General features: G+C 29.8%; 1 protein-coding gene across 1 annotated transcript in view; it reads left to right on the top strand.

Annotated features, from left to right (window-relative positions):
• The window catches only part of LOC118202069 (uncharacterized), a 158,480-nt gene extending 131,993 nt beyond the window's left edge, over positions 1 to 26,487 (top strand). The window contains exons 9-16 of the mRNA XM_085824711.1: positions 976 to 1,122; positions 4,535 to 4,658; positions 11,278 to 11,761; positions 13,184 to 13,446; positions 16,858 to 17,116; positions 17,745 to 17,883; positions 17,972 to 18,068; positions 23,794 to 26,487. Coding sequence (XP_085680837.1) covers positions 976 to 1,122; positions 4,535 to 4,658; positions 11,278 to 11,761; positions 13,184 to 13,446; positions 16,858 to 17,116; positions 17,745 to 17,883; positions 17,972 to 18,068; positions 23,794 to 24,410 — 2,130 coding nt within the window. The 3' untranslated portion in view covers positions 24,411 to 26,487. The remainder of the gene's footprint in view (positions 1 to 975; positions 1,123 to 4,534; positions 4,659 to 11,277; positions 11,762 to 13,183; positions 13,447 to 16,857; positions 17,117 to 17,744; positions 17,884 to 17,971; positions 18,069 to 23,793) is intronic.
• Positions 26,488 to 26,568: the final 81 nt, after the last annotated feature.

Raw genomic sequence — 26,568 nt, 5'->3', positions numbered from 1 at the left:
GTGTTGTGTCATCCAATTTTTATCTATAAATAGATGCAGCAAATGGGGTAACTCATCACTTTCTTTCTGCATTTTTTACTTTTTTGAGTAGTTAATTGTAAATAATTCATTAATCCTAATAAAACTTGATTAAGCTTAATCATATAACTTTATTTTATTGTAGCAATGTGATCTTTAAATAAAACATATGCATGAAACATATTATTTGCACTATTTTCTCCTTTTTCACATGTGATGCAGTTTTTTGTTCTCCATTGTATAGTTATCCAACCCAGATTGTAAATAGCAATTAAATTAGTATATTCTACAGCTGTGAGTTTGATAACATAGCTGAATAAGCAATATTTGTATAGTACAATTTGTTTATTGTGAATAAAGCACTCATGTCAGAAAAGCAGTTACTACAGAACTGCTTTTCTGCTTTTCAGAGAATTTCCGTAAGCAACCGACAATTCTTAATATTTTGTAAATCTCAAAATCTGCTCTTAAATTCCTTGTATAAGGGGGCTAAATAACTTGGAAGCATTATATAGTTTTCTGGAGATATTTGAATATTATCTTGTATAGCTTTCTGTGTAGTTGGAAAATTATGTAGTGTTTGCTTCTGTATTTTCTCATAATAAATACTTATTTTCCCTTGAGAAGCAAATGCTTTGTGGGCTTTTTTGCATATTTCATTTCTCTTCTTAATGTAACAATTGTTATTAGTAAATTTTAATTTCAACTGAAAAGACTTACTTTGATTTAAAATAATTGTATTTTTAAATTCATTTTTTTGCTAATCTGGCTTTAAAAAACGAATTGATTTTATTGAATTATATTAGAAATTAAGAGCCTTCATGTCATTTACATTGTTTGATAATACAAGTAGAAAACTGCACATATTTTTTCATAGATTTAAATCATTTCAACTGTAATGATTAGTTTATGCAAATATAATGTACTGTGTATGTAAATACTTTATATGTTTTTTAGGGTCCACCAAGTGCACAAAAAAACCAAACTTCACCAACCAAAACTGAAACATCTTACGAACTTTTACTTCAGCAGCAGCAACTATTCTTGCAGTGGCAGTTGGAATGGCAGCAAAAATATCCTCAAATGATTCTTCCTGTTACGCATGTAAGATCTGTTTAAATAATATTTTCTGTAATTTTTTTTGAAAAGTAAGAAACTCATTCATGGAATCATAATTATCAGTTGTGAAAATATTTGCTATGAAATTAGTTTTGAAACTCATTATTAATGCAATATTTTATTTCAAAAAAATCAAATTCATCAGATGTTTTTAGGAAAGTCAATATGATTATGTTTGTAGAACACTTGATTATTAAGTAATTGCTTATTTTCTTCTTTTCGTCATATGGGAATATTTATTAGTACTTTTCTTATAATTTAGTGTGTGATAAAAATATGCAGGTAATTCAAGTACTTAAAAAGAGGAGAATAAAGCAAAATTAAATAAAAAGTGTTACCTTCAATATTTATGCAAAATATTTGCAATATCCATTTTAAATTAATCTCTGTTAAGAGTAGAAAAAACAGATAATTATAATTTAGTATATGCCTTCAAAAGAAGGCTGTTATAAGAGGAAGGCTGTTATAATTGTAATCATATGCAGAAAAAAAGTATCTTAAGCTTTGTGAAGTTAACTAACAGTAAGGAATTTCTTAAAATTTTTCTCATTTATGAGATATTATTTCCTTCCATACTTATTTTTTTATTATTATTCTTTCAGGTAGCATACATATATACTTGCTTTTATTACATGGCCACACTATAAAATAATAATATAACTTTAATGTATCCAAATGTTTATTTAAAATTTGTGATTTTTGTCACAGGAACAAAACATTATTATTTTTGACAAATAAGGTTTATAATTGCTCCATGCTACTCTTAATGTGTCATCAAGGTGAGAATCAGTGAGTTGATTTCTATGTAAGCTCATCACATATTTCGTTTTAGAATAAGATGATTCACAAAGATCTGTTGATTTGAAAAACAGGAGCAACTTTGTGCCACTTTTGTACATTCTTGTAATTTTTGGTGCAATAACTTTCAAAATTCACCGTGCTTCTCCTTCTGTCTCTCTTTTTCTTTAAAATAATCTCCAAGTGTATATTGATTTAAAGCTCAATGAGTTTGTCAAATTATGTTCCATAATTGTATTTCAGTGCAGCTAGTTCTGTAGTAACTACTTTTCTACTTTTCAGAGAATTTTTGTAAGCAACAGATAATTCTTACTATTTTGTAAATCTTGAAATCTGCCCTTAAATTCCTTGTATAAGGGGGCTAAATAACTTAAAAGCATTATATGGAGATATTTGAATATCATCTCATATAGCTTTCTATGTAGTTGGAAAATTATGCAGTGTTTGCTTCTATATTTCCTCGTAATAAATACTTAGTTTCTCTTAAGAAGCAAATGCTTTGTTGGCTATTTGTGAAATAATCTTATTTTCACCCTTAAATTAAGCTTGAGAATGTAACATAGTTATGTGATGTTGCCTAGAAAAGTTAAAGAGATACTATCACCCATTATTTATAATTTTGCTATAGACTTTATTGTTTTCTTGTAAAAATAAAACTAATTCTTGGCATAAAGAAAAAAGACTAACTCAGAACTTTTCCTTACCATCACACTGAGGTTTGCAAAAGAACTTAACTGTAAATGTTAACTTAATTAACTGTAAATGTTACATTTTTCCAATAAGTTTTTTAATTTTTTATAGTGCACCTTCTGATGAATGGATAAAATTCAATAAATTTATTGTATTACAATAATTTTTATTTATTTTATTTGAACACCATGATACTGCTGATATATCACCTAGAAGAAAGGCTAAGCTAAAATATGTACAACTTTCAAAATTCTTTTCAGTCTTTTATGACGTGATAGAAAAAGTGTTTGCTGTACGTTTTATGTGTTTTAATGCAGACAGAATCTGAGAGCTTCATATTTTTAATTTGAAGAGTTATTTGATTTTCATTACTAAATTCATAAAATAGTACATTTGAAGTTTTGCTGTACGTTTTATGTGTTTTAATGCAGACAGAATCTGAGAGCTTCATATTTTTAATTTGAAGAGTTATTTGATTTTCATTACTAAATTCATAAAATAGTACATTTGAAGTGTTGATGAAGCATTCTTTCACAATTCTTACATCTCCATTGGTTTGTAAGAATTTTTCTCCGTGTTTCTGCAGTAGTAAATGGTTTCATAAGTTTGTCAATTATGGAACAAATTTTATAATGCTCTTGTCACTGCTATAGCTTCTGAAATTCGCACTGATATTTTATTCTATTGTTTTTAGGACTTTTTTTTTTCAAGTTAATTTTTCCCTCTGTAAGTGGTTTCTGATTCATAATATAATAAGGATCAATGTTATATGTTGTTCACTTTCATGACAAAACTTAACAAGCTCTTGAATCTTGTTCATTTTTTACAATAAAATATTTGTATTCCTGCTTGTCTTGAAATAATTTGTTTACATCAGATATTTTTTTGTTTTGTTCCAATTGTCTATAATAAAATTTTAATAAATATGTGCCTGAAATTAAAATAATAAATCAAAACTAGTATGCATGGCTATAACTGTAACTAAATGCATGTATGCATGCAATTGCAGTTTGCAGAATACATGTACACACAGTTTGTGCATGTGTATTGAGTAAATCTTGTAGTTTTTAAGTTGTAGAAATTAACTTGGGTTGTGCATATATGATAGTGTATCCATGATAAAGTTTTTGAGAGGGGCTGGTATTTTAATAACTGTTACCATTGCTGTCACAAAATTAACAAGACATGTAAAACTTGAATTTTAATGTGCATTTAAGAAGTTTAAAATTTTCCTGCCATATACGGGATCCCCCAATCTTTGTTTGTAAAAAATGTAAATAAATTTTTTATTGAATCACATATGTAAGCTCGCCAGGGTCACATGCACTCAGAGAGCCATAGGTTGAATATGGATAGTTGTACCTGTAAAATTTCATATTTAGCAGAGTAGCAATTATTAAAAAATATCTTAACTTTTTTAATTTTTAAAATATCTCATTATATGCACAAAAAAAAAAAAAAAGAAGTTATGATAGATTTAATTCTGTTCTAAGTTTTAATTTAATCTTTTAAGAGAGAACCATTTTTTTTTTTATCAGATTTGATTTCTAAGAACTGACATCTTGGAAATTAAATCACACTGGTAATGTGAGAAAAGACTTCATTTAGATTCTGGTTGCTGAAGCAGATGAGTTGTTTGCTAAATAAATCTCCATCTTATTGCATTTTCATAATAGTTTAGCATGTGAATCAGGATTACAATATTGTTTTTATTTATGATTAGCATTTGAATGGTTACAATAAAAGAACATGAATATTTTTTGTAACTAAACCTAATTCTGTAAAACAAGAATTAATTTGCCTTTAAATGTGAACTAATTAAATCAGCAGCAGAAAAAAATAGTCAGAACTGCCGTAAATACCTTAAACTCTCATAAAATATTGAAAATGTGCTTTTTCTCCTTTATAGCAACCTTCTGGTGGGGACCAAACAAAATCAGTGAATACTGGACAAAATTCTTCTATGGACCAGTGTCAGGAAATGCCACACTCACCATCCCAAAATAACATTTCCAAGTTTGAAGATTTAAAAGGTAACGATGATAAAAATGAGAAAAATGTTTATGTACATGAATTATTAAGCCATTTATGTTCCTTGTTTATTTCATAGTTTATATATGTATATTTCTGTAGGTCATTTCTGTATTTGTATTGTAATCTAACATAACTGTATTATTTAAGTATGTGGTTATGGAATAGATATTTTTTATAATTTGCAAGTTTGTGATAGATTAATAATTTGTCGTTTATAACTTGCAGCAGTGAATTATTAACAATAAATGTATTATATATGATTTGCACTTAAACATTACCTGCTGCATCATATTCAGCTATATTCCTGCTTTTGATTTTAGGTAGATCTTGAGATGAATTTTGTTTATATGAAAACTGTTTACTTTTAATTAATTAGATTAATTTAAAGCCCTGCTATAATAATATTTTCTAACAGAAGCATCATCAGTCTTTTTAAGTTTTATAAGCTTACTTAAACAGATTCTGAAAAGGGGTAACAACAAATTAAAATCCTATCATATTTTTGGAAATTTTGGCCAAAGCTTTAACTATATTTAAATTCAAATGGCAAAAAGCTCGTGTGAAATAAATTGTACTTTACTTTTGTTTCTGTTTGTTAAGTATAGAAGTTTAATAATCTGTCAGGTTCGCTAATTTGATAATGCTGAATTATTAAATATGCTATGTTATTGAATTTTTTAAGATTATAAAGTAAATTTATGTATGTATGTATATAATACCCAATCACAAAACACGAATTTTTCAGGAATCTCTCTATATACTAAAACAACGTTCACTTTATCCATATGGACTTAACACTTATATACATAGTCATAGAGATACTTCTAAGAAGTCTATTTTCAGCCAATTTAAACTCTACAGCATCAAAACGCAGAGAGGAAAAAGAGGAAGCAAAATAAAAAATAATGCGAGATTTTTATCCACTTTGGATACACTTGCATTGAAAAAACAATTGAAATGTTTTTTTGACTCAGACTGTTTTCCCAAGAAACTTCTCAACTGGTTACATTCCTGTACTAATAAATTCCTTATCAAACTAAAAAAATTCATTCAAGAAAGCTACGACGACATACAAATCATTAAAGACATGATTCTTGATTTTAGTCTTTTCAGACTCTCTAATAGTCTCACTCAACGCAAAATTTATTTTAAAGTCAATTTTCTGCATCCGCAGTTTGACAATATTCATTTCTCAAGAATCATCAGAGATTGTAAAGATTACTTCCCCGCAGTTGACACTATACCAATGATTGCATTTAAATATCAAAGGACCTTAAGCAACTTGCTTACTAACCACCATGAAATAGATGAAACTGCAGAATGACATTGTAAGACACCAATTTACAGCAATTACGTAGATTCTCATCACCAGCACATAATTACTGGCAACCTGAATATCATACAAAACCATCAACTAAAAACACTAATGAGTTATGGTACAAAATTTAGACCAGTCAGAAACATGACTACAAATTACTGTTACAAGACTTTCGAAAACAACATCAACGAATTTATAGTTAAAGCAAGCTATCAACTGAATTTTCCCATAGATACCTTCTTAAAATGGAAAGCTAAAATTCTTCAACGCATATCCACAGAAATCAGTCACCTCAAATTTAAAAGTACACTGAACTGGTCGCAACTTACATCTGATATTAGTAAATTAAAACAGCTTTTTACTATTACAAAAATAGATAAAGCAACTAATAACTTTAGTATTATATGAAAACAATTCTACACTGAGATTATTCATAAAGAACTTCTCAACGCAACTACTTATCAATCAGCCAACCTTACAGAAACATCTATAATAAACAGGATTAAAACTTTTCATAAGAAACTCAATATTACTTTCAATGCAAACTACAACAGATTTACTAATCTTTATGCGATTCCCAAATTCCATAAAACACCATTAAAATTTAGATTTATAGCTAATGGAACTAATAATTACAAGAAAAATATAGACTATTATTTTTCAATTCAACTTAATAAAATCTGTAAATTTATTTTCAATGATTGTAACACTAATCATAACTATTGCTGGATCATTCATAATAACACTCCTGTCATTAATACCATTCATACCATTAACATCCAAAACATTAACTGCTATGATTTTGAAAACTTATATACCTCACTTCCTCTAGAAGAAATCTATACCAGTCTACTTGATCTACCAAAACTTTTCCCTAATATACTCAATATCATGACTCTTGACAAATGGAAAACCTACCTAAAATGCACACTTTTTCATAACTACATCAAGTTTCAAAATCAACTTTTTAAACAAGTCAGAGGATTGCCAATGGGCTTACATTCCAGCACCTCGATCTGTAATATCTTTTTATTTGTCAAAGAATTTAACTTCCAAAAAAATCTACAACCACAAGAGTTAAATTACTACAAACACACCTACAGATTTATTGATGACCTTATTACAATTAATAATTTTGGTAAAATTGAAAACTCCGACATTTATCCGAATTGTCTTAAACTTAATAAAACTAATAATTCACAAAATAGCATAGACTTTCTAGATCTTCAAATCATTAACTACAAAAAAATTTTACTTTTTGACAAAACAAGAAACTTCAATTTCAATACTAACAAATTAATAAATTGGAACTCCAACATATCCAAAAAAGTAATTAACAATACTATAATTAATCAAATACAACGAATTAAAACTATATGCACAGATACAATAGATTTACAACGCGAAATTTTGATCCTTATCAAAATTCTCAAAAATAATCTAATTCCCTTTCAATTTATCAACCATTGCCTTAAAAGAGCAGGCGTTAAATACTCACTCTAAATCATTTAACTGATAGGGATATGATAATTTATTCCTAAACCTGAGAAGGCGGTATAAGTTGGATGACTGTCAGTTGAAAGATTTGTATATAGTGTAATTACTCAATTGTATATATTGTAAAAAGCTAATTGTCTTCAGACATATACTGTTACTAAAAAAATGAGCCTATTTCCTGCCTTTAGACTGTCTACTAGCTCTTGGATAGCGAAAATGCCTTTTTCCTTTCTTAAATTCTTAATCATTGCGACACGACAATTAGCCAGAAATTAATTAATTTCCATTCACTAGTATTTTTAAAAAAATCTTAACAGACGGTCTCTCTCAGATAAGAACTCCACAAAATACATCCCTCAAGAATTCAAAGTCCCACCCACTACCATAAATTTCTTCAACCAAGTCTTACCGACTGATATAATTCAAAGCCCCTACTGCCGCTAAGAATTTTCGGACACCCTACACTTCTGAGTCAGACACGAAGAGAACACACTGCCAACTCCCCCACTAGAAAGAATGTAAGTTACTTAATACCTTTCTGGCCTTTATATCTTCATGTACATTCACTGATCTTATTTATATTATTTTCTATTTTATTTTTATATTATTTTTATATTATTTTTATGTTCTCTTTGATTTGTTTTTGCAAAGTTTGCATTATTTATCTTTTTTATAATCTTCTATGTTTATTTCAACTTTACTTTGATTTCGATTTCATAATGACAATTTCCAATGTTTAATTTCTACAAATAATATAGTACTCAAATACATAAAGATGATAGTGTCGGGGACGATTACTCGAGTTTTACAAGATTTCTCTACAGTAATTGATTTTTACTCCAAATTGAATTGACTAAAATGCTTCATGAGAATCAGTTCTTTGAGTAACAACTATTCGCGGAAATATTTGGCCTGACTAGAATTGCCGGTTTGGCTTTAACTTATAACTCGAGTAAAGACGAAACACTTTCATATTTACGTATTTTTATCAATTATTGATCATTGAACGGGAGTTGGTTTGTTCCCCTTGAAAAGTCAACTAATTTCCGATCAATGACAATAATTACATGTTTTAATTTTTACTTTTACAATTGTAATATTATTCCTCGTGATGATTTAACTCCAGTCCCCGTTAAAACATTATTAACATTTTGCTTTCAAATTACTTCAAAACATCTTTCAAAATATAACTTACCAGTATGGATGCACACTTTTAAAATAATTCTACTTTAATTAAACTTAGGAGATAATATAATCAATTAATCAATACTGTTTAGGAAATAAATTATATATATATATATATATATATATATACTATATGTGTGTATATAAATGTAATTTAACATTTTGTAAGAATGAAAGTCTTTAAATGAAGCTATCTATAGATAACTGTACAGATGCTATAACTCTACAAGTTGAAAAACCTAATGAAGAGTACACTAAAGACTATGCATAATATTTTCTTCCTTGTGATAAATTTCTTTCTTCCTATTGATAAATTTGTTATTTATTTGTGATATTTGTGTTGCATAAAGACTCGGAAGTCAAATATCTACATTTGTCGGGAATTTGTTTATTTGACAAAATTGATAAAAATAAACAAGTCTTCAATATATTATCATAGTTGGATGTTTGATCACAAGTTTGGCATTTAGTTCACCAGAAATTATCCATAATGGTTCTCCATGTGGTGAAATGAATTTCCAAGCACAGCTTTTCACGTTCACAAAAAGTTATCTTCCTTATAATTTGTAACATCAATGTCACAATTAGTGGCATAGCTAGGGTGGGGCAAGGGGGGACATCTGTCCCTGGGCGCAGCATCCAAGGGGCGCCAAATTTATCTTACGAAATTTTTAATGAAATGTTTTCCATTCTTGACACACAAAAAGAGGCGCAAATTCTTCAGTTGTTCCTGGGTGCTGAATCTCTAGCTTCGCCCCTGGTTACAGTCTAATCCTTTCTAATGCTTTCAAAATTTTTTATATCTCAGTTCTTCACCTTTTTTTCATTGCTTTGCCCAGTAGATGGTGGTGTCTTCATGTTTACTTTAATTCCACTCATTATTTTCAGTATAGAAATGAGCATCACTCCTTTTTTTTTTTTTTTTTTTCACCTGAAAAAGAGGAGTCTGTGTGTCAGCCTCAAAATCATTAGTTTTAAAAACCTTTGCCAAAATTTTCTTTCTTGCCAGTAGAGTTTTCCATAACTGGTTTTCTTGTGCCTTCTTAGTCATTAGCACAGTTTGTTTTTTGAAAGTGTGATTAGAGACTTATTCAGAGGCGTACTTTGTATTGAGTTCAGTGCTTTAAGGTGGTCAGTTATAGATCTGTCAATAGTTTTGTATTTTTTTACTTCATAACATATACTGTATACTACAGAATTTTTTACTACATAACATTTAGCTGTAATTATGATGGGTCTGAAGCGAATGTCAAACTCTATTGATCACTTCCAAAGGGTTATGCTCTTAGCCTCATATCAGGTATACAGAGGCTGTGAAATATTTTACCTAAAACTTTTGTGCTTTGAATGATCTATTTGGTAACCCTTGCATTTCACTATCTTGCATTTCCTAGGCAATAAATTCTTTTGTAATATCAGAAGAGGTATTTTATCCCATTCCTCTTGGATAGCTTTCCAAAATCCAAGGAAGGCTTTAGGTTGATGTTTGGACAATCCAGTTTTTAAAAGTCCAAAATTGCAGAAATCCATGGGAGATACATCAGGAGATTTAGTAGGGATATGAGTGAAGGGTTATGGCCTTGATATCTGTTTCTTATTTTTCCTGGGAAATTAACAGTGCATTTTGACGTGTGGTTCCTTGCTTTGTCTTGATGCAATTCTACTGATTAATGGGACTGTGAGTAAAGAGAATGTATTTTGTATTTGTAAACTGGCTATAAAATATATTCCTGATAATATGTGAAGTTGATCTTAACATTTTTATTCACACTCGTTATTCTTAATTTGCCACTATACGCAAAAAACCAGCTACAATCATATACCCCTTTGAAAAACTTTCTTTAGATTCTTTGAACCATGTTTGTAAGTTTTTTTTCCCTTCTCTTTGATGATTAGTAATGGAGCTCTTATTATTGCAGTCATTTAAATACACCCAAGATTTATCTGTTGTGACAACACTTTTTCATTTTTGTTCACATAAATGTTCCTCATAAAGAATTCTGTGTTTTTAGCAGTACGATATTTGTTTTTTCACCTTTTTAAGATTCAAATCAGCATTAATCACTTTGTTTATACTTGACACTGAACATTTTATTAATTTTGCAACTATCCTTTAACTTAACTTTTTTTTTTTTTTTTCTTTTTTGACATTAAAGATGTTATCTTTGCAACATTCTGTTTTTTCCTTGGGCACATATTTAGGACAATGTTTCCATTTGAACCCAAACTTTTTCATTTTTTCCTTTCTTTCCACGGCTTTTAAATAACTAGATAAAAAGTATTTTTCCCAGAAAGAGCACAAACTTACCTTCTTTAAAAGTGCCATTGCCATCCATTGCTCCTTTAAAAATGCCATTTTGCATGGAAACAAAACTGTCAAATAGCAGACGATAATTTATACTTTCAAAAATGTAGTTACAATTAAAAAAAATTTCAAGATGACTATTTCTTTTATAGCAAAGCAAAATCGTCTAAAAAATGTGTGTACACTCATTGCATTATTAAAACTTTTTGTATACTTGAATTTATTTGGTTCGATTTATTAAGTGATTAATGTGTATTCTGTGCAGTTTTCAATTTCATTCATGCTTAATAATTTCTGCAATATTTTATTTTAGTGAATGATCTGAAAGCTGAGTTGAAGAGGAGAAACCTCCCTGTATCTGGTTCAAAACCTCAGTTAATTGAACGTTTAAAAAATCATTTAGAGTCAAACAGTGGCAATAAATCAATTCCTGAAAAATGTGCTAATGTTGAAACAACTACAGTTCCTATTAGTGTGAGCGGGATAATTCTCGATACCCTTCCCACACTTATTGCACCGCAAGAAGCTGTCACTTCTGTTGTTACTGTTGAAGCTCCACTAAATAATGCAGCATCTCAGCTTACAATGGGAGAAGATGCAGCATTAATGGTATATAATACTATGCCTGTGCAAGGACAGATAGTAACCTCTCGACCATCTTCTGCTGCTCCAATGGATATTGAACTTAATTCAAATTCAGAGGCAATGGATTGTTCAGATAATGCCAGCACTATAAATGAAAATATTGTGAAAATGCAACAGAAGAAAATTGAGGAGTTACAACGAGAATTGCAAAGGTTATTTTTTTCCTCTTTTTTTAATTTCTTATATACTTGCTTAATGCCTTTATTATTTTAAAATTTATTTTAATGGAACAGAATTTTGATTAAAATAAATTTTAAAGTAATAAAGGAATACAGAACAAAATATCAGAATATCTTTATTTTCACAATCATTTCTCATAGACATATACTTCTATTGACAGAAATGCTTTCATTAAGGAAAATTCTCATGTTTATTGCCTTTTTAAATTAAAAAAATCAATTTTATAAAATTACAAAATCTAATCTTTTTTATAGTCCTCTAGTTTTTATAGTTGTATTTAGTAAGTGTTTATATTCATTCTAAAGTATAAAAGTAAGACATTTAACTCCTATATGACAAAAGTTAACTGAGATATTTAATTTTAAATTATATTTAGGCGTCTTGCACAAATCGAAAAATGAAATATTTAATTTTATATGCATCTGAAAGTGAAATATCACTTTAGATTTCTGATGCTAATATATTAAATGACAAGCACACAAATGATGATAATAGATTAAATGGCTGATAAGCGGACTCTCATGAAAAGATGTGCTCAGTGCAAATTTTTTCAAAAAGGTGATCTTATTCACAGAATCTTATTGAGTTCATGTTCTGAGGAACAGCAGCTAACTGTTCCTCAGTATTGGTACATAGCCAGTTCATAACACTATTTGCATAACTTTATAATTCTAGTTCATTTTTCTTTAAATGACTAGTATGTTATGATCTTATCTTGAATGATAATGTTGTGATCTAAATGATTAGTATGTTAGATCTTATGATCTTAAAGTAACAAATTGTTTGTGAATATTAGTAAACAAATTGTTTATGTATATTAGTAACATATTTTGAGTATTTAAAAAGTGAAAATTTTTTCAGCATACCAAATGTTACAAAATAGTAAACTGAAGAATATTAAACGGTAATAAAATGTGAAAGAATATTATTGAATGACATTACAAAGGAAAAAAAAAATTCTCAAATTATTCTAATTTATTTTTTGAATGACCCCTCAAGAGAATCAAAAAAGATAAAGAAAAGCCAACAAATTCTCCAAATTTTGGACCATCAGTTTTTATGATGCAAATTCAAACTTTTTGTTTTATTTTTTAGAACAAATATAAACATTTACTAAATATAACTATAAGGATTGGAAGACCACACAAAAAGTTAAATTTCATTTTTTTTTTAAATTTAAAAATGCCAAACCATGAATATATACATAATTTCTTCCCCCTCTTTTTAAAAAAAAAAAAATCTTTAATAAACTGAAAATATACTTCTGTTATCAATAGTTGCAAAAATAAAGTCCACATGAAAATTTTTGTGGGCATATATGTAATTTCATCTCATGTTCCACTGTTTCTTGAATGGATATATTTGTGTAATGCAACTTTTAAATGGATGTTTAGGTCTCAGATGCAGTTGCAGCAACAACAGTGGCTTCAACAACAACAACAGGCACAACAGCAAGCCCAGCAGCAGGTTCTGCGGGCATCACAACCTGTTCCTATTGCTCCAGCTCCTCCTTCCAATCTTGCATCAACTTCTTCTGTGGCTACAACTTTACCTTATGCTTCATCTGTAGACACTATAGCTTTGCAAAAACTGCATCAACATTTGCAGCAGAAAATCCAACAGCAACAGCTGCTGCAGCAACTACAACAACAAAGCAGTAAGTGAATCTAAATCATAATAAAATTTACTGTAAAAAATGTGTTAGTTAAAGTAAATTTATTAATAGAATATATTAAAAATATAAGCTGCAATATCTGATATTTTTTTTTTTTTTTTCTTTTTAATTCTGTGTATATGTGTGTCTGATCTTTCCCGTAAGAGCTGAAATGTGGTCAAAATTCTTATTCTCTTTGTGATAGATGTCCATACTGTTTTGTACATACTACTAGTATGATTAATAAATTGTATTCATTTTGGAATACAGAAATGCTAATGTGAGAGAAAATTGCAATTATTTCTGTTTTTATACATAGTTCCAGATGGTGTATATAATGGTATAACTTTTTAAAGGTATTTCATTGCTGTTTTTTTTCCTTCCCATACAGATTGTTAGCACCAAAATTGAACAGATTTTTTTTTAAATGAAATGCGGTATGTGAGGCATAATGAGGTAATGAAATTCAGTATGCGAGATATTTATATTTTTAATGAATTCAGTATATTCAGTCTGAATTTTTAATGAAATTCAGTTGTGTAATAATTTACCTCACTTGTGTCTGACCTTATCAGAACATGTCCACAAATTTTATTATGGCAAGAAGTGCAAGACTGCATATGTCATTGACATGGGCCTCAACCACTCTATAGCCACAGTGACTTTGCCCAGCTGCACCTCAGTTTTGATGGAGAACACCCCATCGGACATATCTGAGGAACTCCCACCCCTCTTTCCTTACCACTGAAGAGACCTTTTGGCTTGCTGTGTATTTTGAGAGCCTCCATGTCATTATACATTTACAAACATTCATGCTTTCTCCATGATTTGAACCCAGTGAAAAATACAGCAGCCAGGAGCACTAACCACAACAGTACAAAGTTCAATATACGGATTTCCAATATCTGGAATGATCTAGTATCCAGACCATCATTCCAAAAGTTATATAAAATAAAGTAATTAAAAAAAAATCTGACCCATTCCAGTCTAGAAATGGAGAATATAGTAACAAAAGGAAGCAAATATGATGAAAGTGGGATTTTTCTGTGGACTAATTGGGATTCTCACATATCACTTTAAACACTTGCTGGCTAGTTAATTCACAATGTGACCGATAACATTGTATTGATGTTGGACTGGATTGCACTTTTGGCCTTTGACTGGTTGTGCATGTGTGTGCTGGGAAGGGAAAGCAGGGCTGACACTAAATATTTTGCCACATTGTGCAATCTGTGCAGATCCTAGATTTGCTTCCCAGTGCCTCTCCTAAACTCTAAAAGTTCTGCCATCCTAATTCTTGCTGCGTTGTGCTTCTTGAAATTCTAAAATTTTTGTCATCCCTATGTTTTAATCCTTATGTTTATGAATGTTTGTAAAATCTGTTATCTGCTTGTATCTGAACTGGCTTTTCAGAAAAGATCTGTTTGTATTCAAGCCATTAAAAGGTAACTATAAAATTTACTTTTGATGGGGAGTAACTTGAAAAATCACAACTCAAGTGCCACTAACCAGTCTGTCATCGAGCATTATTTGATAGCTGCATTTGAAGCAGATTCTGATGAAATATGCCTGGTATGGGCATTAAAGCTCAATATGAAAAACAAATTATGTAATTGCATTCATGTAATTTTGCGAATGTATTCAAACTCAGCAGACAGATATGTTGTAAAGTGCGCTCTGATGAGAAATAGCATCAATTAAATGTTTACTTAACGTTTTTTTTTCTTGCAAAATGAAACTGTTTTATTTATTTGATTATTGGTGATTAAAAGTGGATTTTGTGCAGAGTACAAATGAATCTCTTTATTAATTGCCATCCACTCATTCATTATTGTCATATATCTATGCACCCAATGTATGCAAGCCTAAGATGATTCTGGATTTTATGTCTGAAAATGTTTTTCACCCCTATGAACTTTTATTGCTATCTAAAGATTATTAAAGCAGATAGTCTTCCCAATTACAACTAATTCCTAATTTCTTTTGATTAACAGTCACCGTGGAGACCATCGTACAGCCTACGCTAATGCACTTCAAAGATTTGTGTAAGTGCCATATATTGCACACAGGAAATGTGCAGCATGTGCTAGTGAACCGAAAAATATTGTAGCTATTCAATGATTCAAGCTCTTATGGTGCAACCTTTTATGCCCTTTATATTTTTCTGACTTTAAATCTTTCAGATTATAATATATTTTTATAACAAACACATTGTTTAAATTGAGGATTCAAAAATTAGTCTGGGAAAGGTATCGAAGGTATTTTCCAGAGATAATGATATTTAAGAAATGTCATTAATAAACTTGTCTTCCTTTTAACAAATGTTACTGCGTGTTATAGAATTACTGTTTTGATGAGTAAATTAGCCTTTGTGCGCATTTTTAAAATTTTGTATTATAAAAACTGGAATTTATTTTTATCTTCTTGTAATTTATAATATATTTAAATTGTGACATTTTATTATCCTAGAATCAGAAAATGCCTTTAAATGTTATATACGTACTGTTGCAGGCATACGGGTTTGTATTGGGTAGAATAACGCGAAACCAATGATAGCTTCATAAAATGTATTTTATCAAAAAATAATAAATAAATAAATAAATAAATAAAACACTTCATATCTCTGGAACCTTAAACAAAAGTACTCATACAGCTCTTTTCAGTGTCACAGAGTACAATCAGTAATTACACTTCAAATTACTAAGTGTTAAACTCAGTGCAATGCAAAGCACATCTAAAAATGCGAAGCTGCCACGGAGATCTCTCAATACTTCAAATTCATGCTAAATTAAACAACTGATAAACTGATGCTCTTTCTAGTCTTATTTTTTTCCTGGCTGCCAAGAAATCTCTGATGTCTTCCACTTCTTGAAATTACTGGAAGGCGTATGAGGGCTGGATATGGTTATAGTTATGCATAAGGATCAATTACAGTTATTCAATGCCAATTACAGTCACATAGGGACTGGACCCAAATAGTCACCAAATTTGGCAATTTCTGCCGATTTTTCGCCAAAAAATCGGCAGAATTCGCCAAATTTGGCGACAGAAACAAAACTATCACCACCTTGTCTATATCTCACCAGTTTAGAGATATAGCCATTTACCTCAGTGCTAGATTTCTCCTTATAAATGTTAGATTCCTCCTCCTTATTTTTCTGGTAGAGCTTTGTCTCTTTCGAGCATTGCCTGTTACATTACAGAAAACATGCCATCTCCTTAAAATTATTTAAAAATTCGTTACAATATGTTGTATAAATGTGTTATGCATACATGTTGTATAATGTGTTGCATACGTATGCTCTGTAAATAATTTCACTTACTACTGGTGTTACATTTTTGTTGCAAACAAATTAGAAATCATATTTTAGCAACTATTATCTGTAATTTATTCATATTTCTTTTCTTTCTCAGATGGTAGTGGGAAGTTTGCACCTGGCTCTCCTGCTATGTCTAAAGCTGTTAAGGCAAATCTAGCAGCATTTATTCACAACCAACAAGCAAATTCTGTTCGTCTGCCAAATGGGATAACATCAATATCTCAACAAAATATGCCATCTTATTCTGGCCTAAAACCTATTGTGTTGTGTCCAGCTCAAACATTACCTGCTGCGGTTGAAAAGCCACGAGCTAATTCATTGCCCAATGGGTTAGGGCAACAGAAACTAGTTTGGTATGCAAATTCTTGTTAAAGTAACTAAATATAGATCTCAAAATTAATGTATTTTGTTATTAAACAAGCTATAGTATAGATTTATGTGAAATTTCTGCTTTAATTTGGTGGACACATTGTTCCTGCTGTAAGTTCTATATTGAAAACTCAGCTTTCCAGAGATGCTTGAAAATTTCAATAATAATTTTAAATACTTGGAGATGTTTGTAGATAATTGTCCTCCCTCCCCCCCCAAAAAAGAGAGAACTGAATACTTCCTTCCTCCCCTACCTATACAAGGTTTCGAAGTGGACTAAATATTACTATTTTGTAGTGAATAATGTTTTAATTTTTAACTATTTATTTTTAGGGAAAAAAATCTTGCGTAATAATAACAATCATGATATACAGATTTGTTTGATAACTATAAATATTCAGATATTTTAATTTGTGTGTACTTGGAGAAGCTTAAAGTTTGTATTTTTTATTAAAATTGATTTTAAAATTATATATTTGTAAGTATTAAATGAGGTTCATTCATTTTTTAAACAGCTTTTTTCATACTGACAAGATAATTTGGCTTTTTGGGGGAAGAGATTTTATATATATAATTAATTAAAGAATTAATGGCACACTTTTTTTACATAAGGACATCATCTGTTCCAAACTTTTCTAATGTGATATCATCGAAACCAGTCCAGGGGGAAGCAAATGAACAGAAATACATAGTGAAAAAATCTCCAGCTGATTACAGTGAAACTGTAAAGCCAGTGACAAAAATAAAACAGGTGAGTATACAATAAAAGTGAAGGTTAGGATAAATTAAATGTTTGCATAAAGAGTCTTAATAAGTATTATTTCATTTAATAAATGTAGGAAAAGTCTCAGTCATCTTCAGGTAAAAGAAGTGGAAGAAAATCTGTTAAAAGCCAAGCAGTGGATGATGTTTTAGAGATACTGATTAAAAATGGAGGTAATCGTTTCTTTCTCTCTCTCTCTCTCTCTCTTTTTTTTTTTTTTTTTTTTCCCCCCATAGACTACTAAATTTTTTTGCTTTCGTTTTTTTTATTCAAGGTTTCATATAGTATGCAGTCAAACTCCTATAGTGAACCTAGTTTATGACATATACCTAGATATAATTGTGGAATTTTTTGGTTGTGTCCAAATGCTGAATCATATTTTTAACTTTTATCTCTTTTCATAAAAACAAAAATTTTGTGCTAAAAAAGTATTAATATAAATCTTTGGTAAAAAAATCAGATGTGAACACCACAGGACTTTCTTGTGCAGCCTAATGAATTATACATATTTTTGGTTGCACTTCATTTAAACTTATTTCTTCATATATTTCACATTAAATCAATTCATTTTTCACTTTGGGGCAAGCTAAAAATATCTAAGAACTCGAAACATCTTCATTAAAAATTGTAAAATACATAAAAACCTAAAACCTCAAGTACAATTAAGAAAATGGAATTATAGTTGGGATTTCTGCACAAAAAATAAGGAATTCGGAAAATGGATAGGAAGACAAAATCTTCGGTGCAAATGTAAAGTTAGCTTCTGGTCCCATTGGGGAAAAAATACATCAAATATGATGCACCAAATGACTTAATTCGCCATACAGTACAAAGTCCAAAATCCGGACTTGTCGGGACTTCGGCGATTCCAGATTTAGGATTTTTCCAGATAAATAATGTAGTAAGATGTAATACATTAATAAGATTTTTTAAATTTAGTAAGATGGCATGTAAAAATTATAAAATTGAAAATATGAAATCGCAGTTACATCTACAATTTCTGCTTTGCTTTCAAAACAAACTATCAAAAATAAAAAATACTGCCCTGGAATGCAAGTCAGTATTCTCTATTCTAAATAAATTCCATCATAAGAGATATAAGGCTACATCTACTTTAAAAAAAAATCCTAACTAAATGCTCTATCTAAAAATTCTTAAAGGGTATACCTGACAGTGCTTTTAATTGGCGATTCATATACAGTACAAAGTCCGAAATCTGGACTCGTCAAGACTTCGCTGATTCCGAATTTGGAATTTTTCCGGATATTCAGTTTAAATCTAGTAAGATGGCATGTAGAAATTATAAAATTAAAAATATGAAATTGTGTTTTTATGAAATAATGAAGTATTTATGATCTAAAGGGTATCAAAATTTACACACACACACACAAAAAAAAAAAAAAAAAACTTAATATTTATTTGTTTACCTTATTAATCATTTCTTTCAATGTAAGTGATTTTAAGTTGCTTTTTTTTTTGCTAATACTTTCTCTTTAATTCTGTAGACTGACATAATCTCTTGTTTAGTTGCATTGTTGAAGTCATCTGCTGTTTCGAGAATTTCAACTAACTTGTCAATCGAAATTTTCTCGTTTTCAGTAAATTCTCTGTCACTTTCTTCATTATCGGTAGCGGTATTTTCTGGATCTAGAACCATACTACAGATTCGCGATTCATAATTTAAAAAACGTTTTGTATATCATCTTCATTTATTACTACTTCTCCACATTTCTTTACAAAATCTGTTAATGGGAAAATTTCACCTTTGTTTTGCGATATCTGAAAACCTTCAAAATTAACGGCTATCATCATCAAATTTAGCTATCCTTCTTTATACATATTTGGCTATGCGTCATGAACTTGGCAACTACCGACAAGTTGTTCCGTTAAATTTTATCTTGTTCTATCGTGCATGGAGACAATTAAGCCTGATTAAAGTTTAGTTATTCATTATACTTATGTCTATTTCTTCTACATGCCTAAGGCTTATCAGAGTTCTGAATAAATAAATTCCCACATATACTTTTAAGCCTTATTGAGGGCTAGCGCTAGATATCTTACCGCCTAATGCAGTCTATGTGGGTCCAAAATTCTGAGATTAGCTGCAGCCATATGAGCTCTGGCGCTGGTTCTGGGTGAATAATAAATCAGTTATTCTTAATTCAGATATCCCTAAATGTAATCTTTGAGTCAATGGGTATTATCAACAAAATCTATTTTTAGCATATGGAAAGAAATTTTTGGTAAATTTTTCGTCAAAATTTTTTAGCACATTTAATTTAAATCTGTAATCATCACCAAGTGATAAAAACTTTCATCGTCAACATGAAAGGTTACCATACTCCTTTATTGTTCATAAAAAAATAACATAAAAAAATGTTTAGGCACCGCCACATCAAGTTGTTGTGTTTTGATAAACATGCGGTGATGAAAGTAAAGTATAATAAATTATTATTTGCCAGGGGGGTGGCGTCAGGTCAACCATGTATCTACTATGTGGAATGTTTCTGTTTGAGATATGTGCCAAAGCACATACGCAGCAACAGAGCCAAATTACTGGTGGTACAAATTTATGCTAAAATGATTGTTTCTTCAATAACAAGCTATTTTATGTAGTGTCGAAGTGAAATTAAGAATCGCGACTCTCCAGATGTTTTATTATGCACAGAGGAGCAAATCAAATGTGCATGCATAAAGCCTAAGAGAAAAACTTGGTTGGTGATTTTGAGGTCCAGATTTTAGATCATTCTGAGTAATGGACGTCCAGATTTCGGACTTTGTACTGTACTACTAAGAGTTTCTAATGTAAACAAATAGCTGCCACATTTGGCCTACGGCCGGTTTTAAATTTTTGATTTATAAGTTGTATTACATGCAATTAAACCTAGGGCAGTTTTAACTAACTGGCCTAAGGCCAGTTTTAAATTGTTGATTAATAAGTTCTATCGCATTCATTAATAAGTTCTATCTGCATGCAACTATTGCATGCAGATAAACTAAAATCATAAAAACCTTAACCGGAACATACGAACAACATAATTCTATCACTTTTAAAGGTGGGGCATAATTTACCAACATACAAGAATAAAAACAGAACTCAACAAGCTGGGTAAGAGGGTGGATATATATGTTTGGTGCATCCGATTGCAACAAAAAAGAGAGGTGCACAATTACATGTTATAGCAGTCCCATATCCAAAATGTCAACATTCTATGTGTAATCATTTTTGAGTTGTGCAAGATACATGCATATGCATGTACAAATGTCGCCAAAAATTCCTTCTGAATTAATTTTCAATCCATTTTACAACCCATTTTTTTTCGGGGGGGGGGAACATTTAATTACATGTTTATGTTAATATTGATTATATTTTTCAATTCACATTTCAGAATTCTGAAATATTTTATAGGTTTAAAATTCATTAAAAAGGTAAATTTTTAATTGATTTGCATACCACATATTAAATTTCTTTAAAATTTTTATAATATTGATGTTTCATAGAATGAGTTGTAATTGGTTATTATTTAGCTGTGCTATTGTGTTTAAATAATTTTAACACACCAGTAGTTACTGAAATTTTCTGCAATTTCAAACAATTAAATCAAATTTCAATTGAAATAAATGCTTAAGACTAAGGATTGCTTTATGTTTTAATTTTCTATCTTTGTAGATTTATATTTTATATTCCATGTTAAGTAATTAAAAACAAAACAAAAATGTATGTTCTAAGATTTTTATATATTTTTCATTAGTTATATTGTAAAACCAATATATTGTAAGGGAAAAAACATTTTATTCCCCCCCCCCTTATTTATATAAATGACATCAATCTTCTTTTATGGATGGTTATTAATAACTTTAGACTTTTCTTGTGAGTATAGCATATTTGAATATTTGGTAATGCCACAATCCATGATTAGATTAAAACATGGGTAATGGATACTTTAGCTAAGAGAAAAATTTCATAAAGCTTTTATCATCCTCAGTGTTAAGAATTTCTTTTTTGCAGGAATAGACATTATAAGCTCAGTTAATTGATGAATAAAACTCAAATTATTCACCATTTTAGATCACCACTACAGAAATATTTTTAAATTTAATTTTGCAGAATGGAATTATATTTCAAGCAGATAGATAAGACTATCAAAAAGCTTGTGTACAAGAACTATGCATTTATAAAAGGCATTTAAATATTATGAAAATTCCTGTAAAATCTAATAAAGGGTTTGTGTTTTGTTTTAATTTGTATTTTTTAATTTATACCCATTCTTGTTCGTTTGTTCTGGACGAGTATTGCCGTGATATCACACCGAAGCGCAAGGTTTCCGGCTCAATAAGTTTATTGCTTAACGTAGATAAATCTGGCTCATAAATAGGAGGCTCATAAAATGGCAAGAGGAGGGGGGTGACCATATGTCACAAGGCAAGTGAGAGCAAGCAATCAATAAAGCAATGGAAAGGCTTGACAGCATGGAGTAAATCATAACTTAAATTACATAAAATAGATACGTTCGGAGTACATACAAAACACAAAATAAAGTACAATACAAGTAGTGCATATATTCAGGTAAACATAAAATAATACATCTAAAGTAAAACATGTGAAAATCGCACTTTATGTACAGAAAATATACAAAACAAAAATTTGAAATAAGCTGAGTTGGGAAGTTAGAATCGCGGGTGAGGAAAGTCGTGTACGGACGTTAAGTGTTATCCTGTTCAAGAACTTCATAATTAAAAACTTGAAAATTATTGAAGTGGTGACAGTTGATTGCACGGTCAAAGAAGTTAGCATTATCTTATGCAGAAATTTTTCAACAAACACTTTCTAACTTTAGATCCTAACTTTCTTTCTCTATGTAAGGTGTCATTTCTTACATAAAAGTGGGCGTTGGTAATTGTACAGAGAAACTTATTCTGTGTAATTTGCAGTTGTGTTATGTCCTTTTTTGAGGTAGTTGACCAGACCGGCGAGGCATGAGAAAAGGTGGGCCTTATCATAGCCATGTAGATATGCCTTTTCTTATTTAGGTCAAGCTTTGAGTAATTACCAAGTAGGGAATTTAGACTGCTACTAACAGCCACAGCCTTTCTTTTAATATTCTTGATGTGATCAGACGGCGAAAGCCATATCGTCAGCATAACAGCCTAAAAAGTGCGATTTAGGTAAGTAAGAAACATAAAAGAGATAGATTACGGGCCCTAAAATAGAACCCTGGGGGAACTGCGGCCCTGATATGCTTCTTGTCTGGAGAATCATTTCCGATATTACCCATTCTGTAGATTAAATGGGAATGTGAAACTTTTTAAATTTTTTTGCATTTGCTTCATTTACCTCTAAAACAGAAATTTTATAACTTATGCTCTAGAAAAATGTTGAATAAAAATTGTATGAAATGTTAGAAGAAAATTACATGAATTAATTGGCTATAATTTTGAATAACAGAATCCTCTCTGGAAATATTCTTTGCTTTGCAAATGAACTATAAAAATTATATTAAATTTATACTTATTTATATAAATTATATTTATAGATTATTGTATTTGTTTCTGTTGTGTGTATGTGCTTAATAAATTAATTTGAAGGTTTGAGATGGGTAATTGCTTTTTATTCATTTCCTTTTTGATCTTTATACAGTTTTTTAAATGTTTTTCCGTCATTACTAAAAACTACATAAAAGAGAAAGTAATTTGGACTTAGTAGTACTGCAGAAACATCAAATAAATAAAGAAATAAAATAAAAATATATCATATGTGAAATACTCATTTTTCTTATATGTTTATAATATTCTTTATTTAAATTTAAGTCAATGTGAAATTCATACCATTTATAATCATGTAATTTAATGAATTCTTATTCATAAAATGTGAATATTAATTTGCATAATTTCCTTTAGAATTACCACCAAGTGCTGCACAAGAACCTCCAACTCCCACTACTCCAGAAACGCAGAAAACAGGATGTCCTTCAGTGCCCCCTGTTTTTCCAAATGTTGAAGATATGAAACCCATTTTACCAGATTCAAAGAGACTGGAAATCCAAGAGCAACAGGAAGTGAGTTCTCAACCTCAGCCTTCAACTGTTTACCAACAATCAGAAGGTACACAGAATCCAACACTTGAATTTGATTTGCACATGGAATTGCAAGACATAACAATGGATCCAATGGATTTAGGTGTGTTAGATCGTAATGATGCAACTGATTGTACAGCTCAGACATCACAGTTTTCTGATTTATCACAGGAACATCAGCCAAATAACAATTGTCCATTAAATGGTGAAATAGACATGGATGTTGAACTTCCAGATTGGTTAGAAGCTATAACAAATAACAATTCTAATGTATCTTCTATAAACCAGCTACGAAGTTACAACTATAATAGTGATCCTTTATTACCAAGCATGGGAAGTAACCAAGAAACTTTAGATATGTTTTCATTGGATGACATTGATTTTAAAACTCCATCAGATACAAATATATTAAGTTGGGATAAAGTGGATTATGCAACATAAAGTATCTCTGATAAATATGATTTATACAAACTGATAAATATATCAGGAATTGTGAAAGATCAAACATTGTTTACACTCAATTGCTCATTGGATTCAGTTTAAAGAAATAATAAAAGCCTGTGAATTTCATGAGCAAATTTTGTGAAAATGAATCACGTTTTGCACCCTTTCTTCAAGATATTTAAAAAAAAGAGTAGAATTAGTATAATGCAGATGCATGCTAATTATTGCTCAAAATTTCGTGTTTGTGAAATGCAGTGTTACATCATACGTGTGAAGTTTCTTCTACTCGTATAATGGGTGCCAAACATACTGTATTTAATTTTTCATTCCATCAAATGCAAGGATCATAAAATGGCAATTGTTTGAAAACAAACAGTTTGTAAAAATTTTTAATTCCTTAATCATTTTAACAAACTTTAATGAGTTGAAATGATACAGTTATGCATTGTTTCAAATGCATCCACTTCATAAAAATTGTACATTTGAAAATACTTGTTTTGGTGCTGAAGAGAATATTTCTCCATTGTTTACCTTTCATGTTGTTATTTGTATCATTCACTTCTTTTGTTATGGAAAGTTCACAAATTAAACGCCTTTTTATCATATATAGTTGGCCTGCTGGCTCGAGACCAACAGCTACGTTATTAATGTGGCAGGCGTACCATTCCCTCATTTAAATCAGTCTTGAAGAATCAAGATTTAAAATGAATTTTTTATGTCATAAAAATGTTTAAAGGGAAAACTAATTGCAAATGATTGCATTTAGTTATTTAGTGATTTTTTTCCCCTGTTGTATATTTACTTTGAATATGATGTGATTAATCATACAAGCTTAAGCTTCTCTTAAACTTGAATTGCTCTCTGTTATGTTCCTTTATAATTCCTAGTTATGAAGGTGTTTTGGATATTACATAAATGTTTATATTTTTTCAGTTATTGGAGGGGCAGTATCTTTTATTTGAAAAATTTTATTAATATTTTTATATGCATAATGTTTTAATAGCTTTGGTTTCCAATATTTTTTTTTTATTATTTAGGAGGTTGTACCAACAGACCGAAATTTAAAAATTAGCCTTCTTAAAAATTCAAGATGTTAAAAATTTTGATTTGATATTTTAAAAAGAATGAAACTAGATTAAATTTATATACAGATAAAATTTATCAGTGATCTTATCTATCTACAGTTGTGATTCCATTTGGAAATAGTGCCTATACTTGAAAAATGTGTTAAATGATAAAAAATATTAAGAATTTTTGTCCAAAATACTGAACTCTATATTAAGTCATGTTGTCTTCTCCTATTTTACTCATTATTTGCTTTATCCTAAATAATTAATCCTGCTTGCTGTTTTATCATTTTGATTAGAACTAACATGTGTCAATAGTATATTTAACTAATTTAGAATGTGTTTCTTGGAAAGTGTTTGCAGCTAGCTTATTTAAGCATAATCATCATCTCTTTTTAACTAAGCTGCTGCATTCTTTACAAAGTATACTGATTCTCCCAAACTATTTTCATTTGACCTCTAGATTTAAGGAATTGTTGCCAAGTATTGAAACATAATTTCTTTTTAATTTTATTTCAGATGTCCTCTTTTATAATGAAAAATAAGAGGATAGTGATTTTTTAGAATGTCATCATTTTTATGACTTAAATAGAATAGCTTATTAATAGTGTATTCTTAATTTATGTATGTCTTCAAATAGGTAAAAAGCTACCCATTATAATCTATTCAAATTTCTAGATATATCCAGCTGTGGTAGCTGGTGTCCTGTTCAATCTTTTTAAGTTCATTGCTCACACTGTGGTGCCTTAGGCTTAAAGAAACTGCTTTGTTTCATGATGTGAAACTAAATGGCAGGTGTCTGTGATTTTTTTGCCAGGAAACTTGGAAGCTTTCAATGATAGAAAATTCCATTGCCAATTTAATTATCTTTACAATGAGTAATAAAACCCAATACTGGTAAATATTCTGTGGTGCAAGGATTTCAAGAAAGAAATAACTCGTCACTAATTTTTTGTAAGCTAATTAGTTTATGTATTAATAAAATAAACAAACTATGCATAATCTGATGTGTAAAAAGTTTTGCTTTTTGAAACTGATGATTTTATGCTTCAACTTTTCCGATATGAGAAAAAAAATCAAATATGAAA

Source organism: Stegodyphus dumicola, chromosome 10 (genome assembly GCF_044657685.1).
Source record: "Stegodyphus dumicola isolate Sdum_Otavi_A_Nest chromosome 10, ASM4465768v1".
NCBI classification, from domain to species: Eukaryota; Metazoa; Arthropoda; class Arachnida; order Araneae; family Eresidae; genus Stegodyphus; species Stegodyphus dumicola.
The sequence above is the reverse complement of the archived record's forward strand: the minus strand, read 5'-3'. Positions and strand labels throughout refer to the sequence as shown.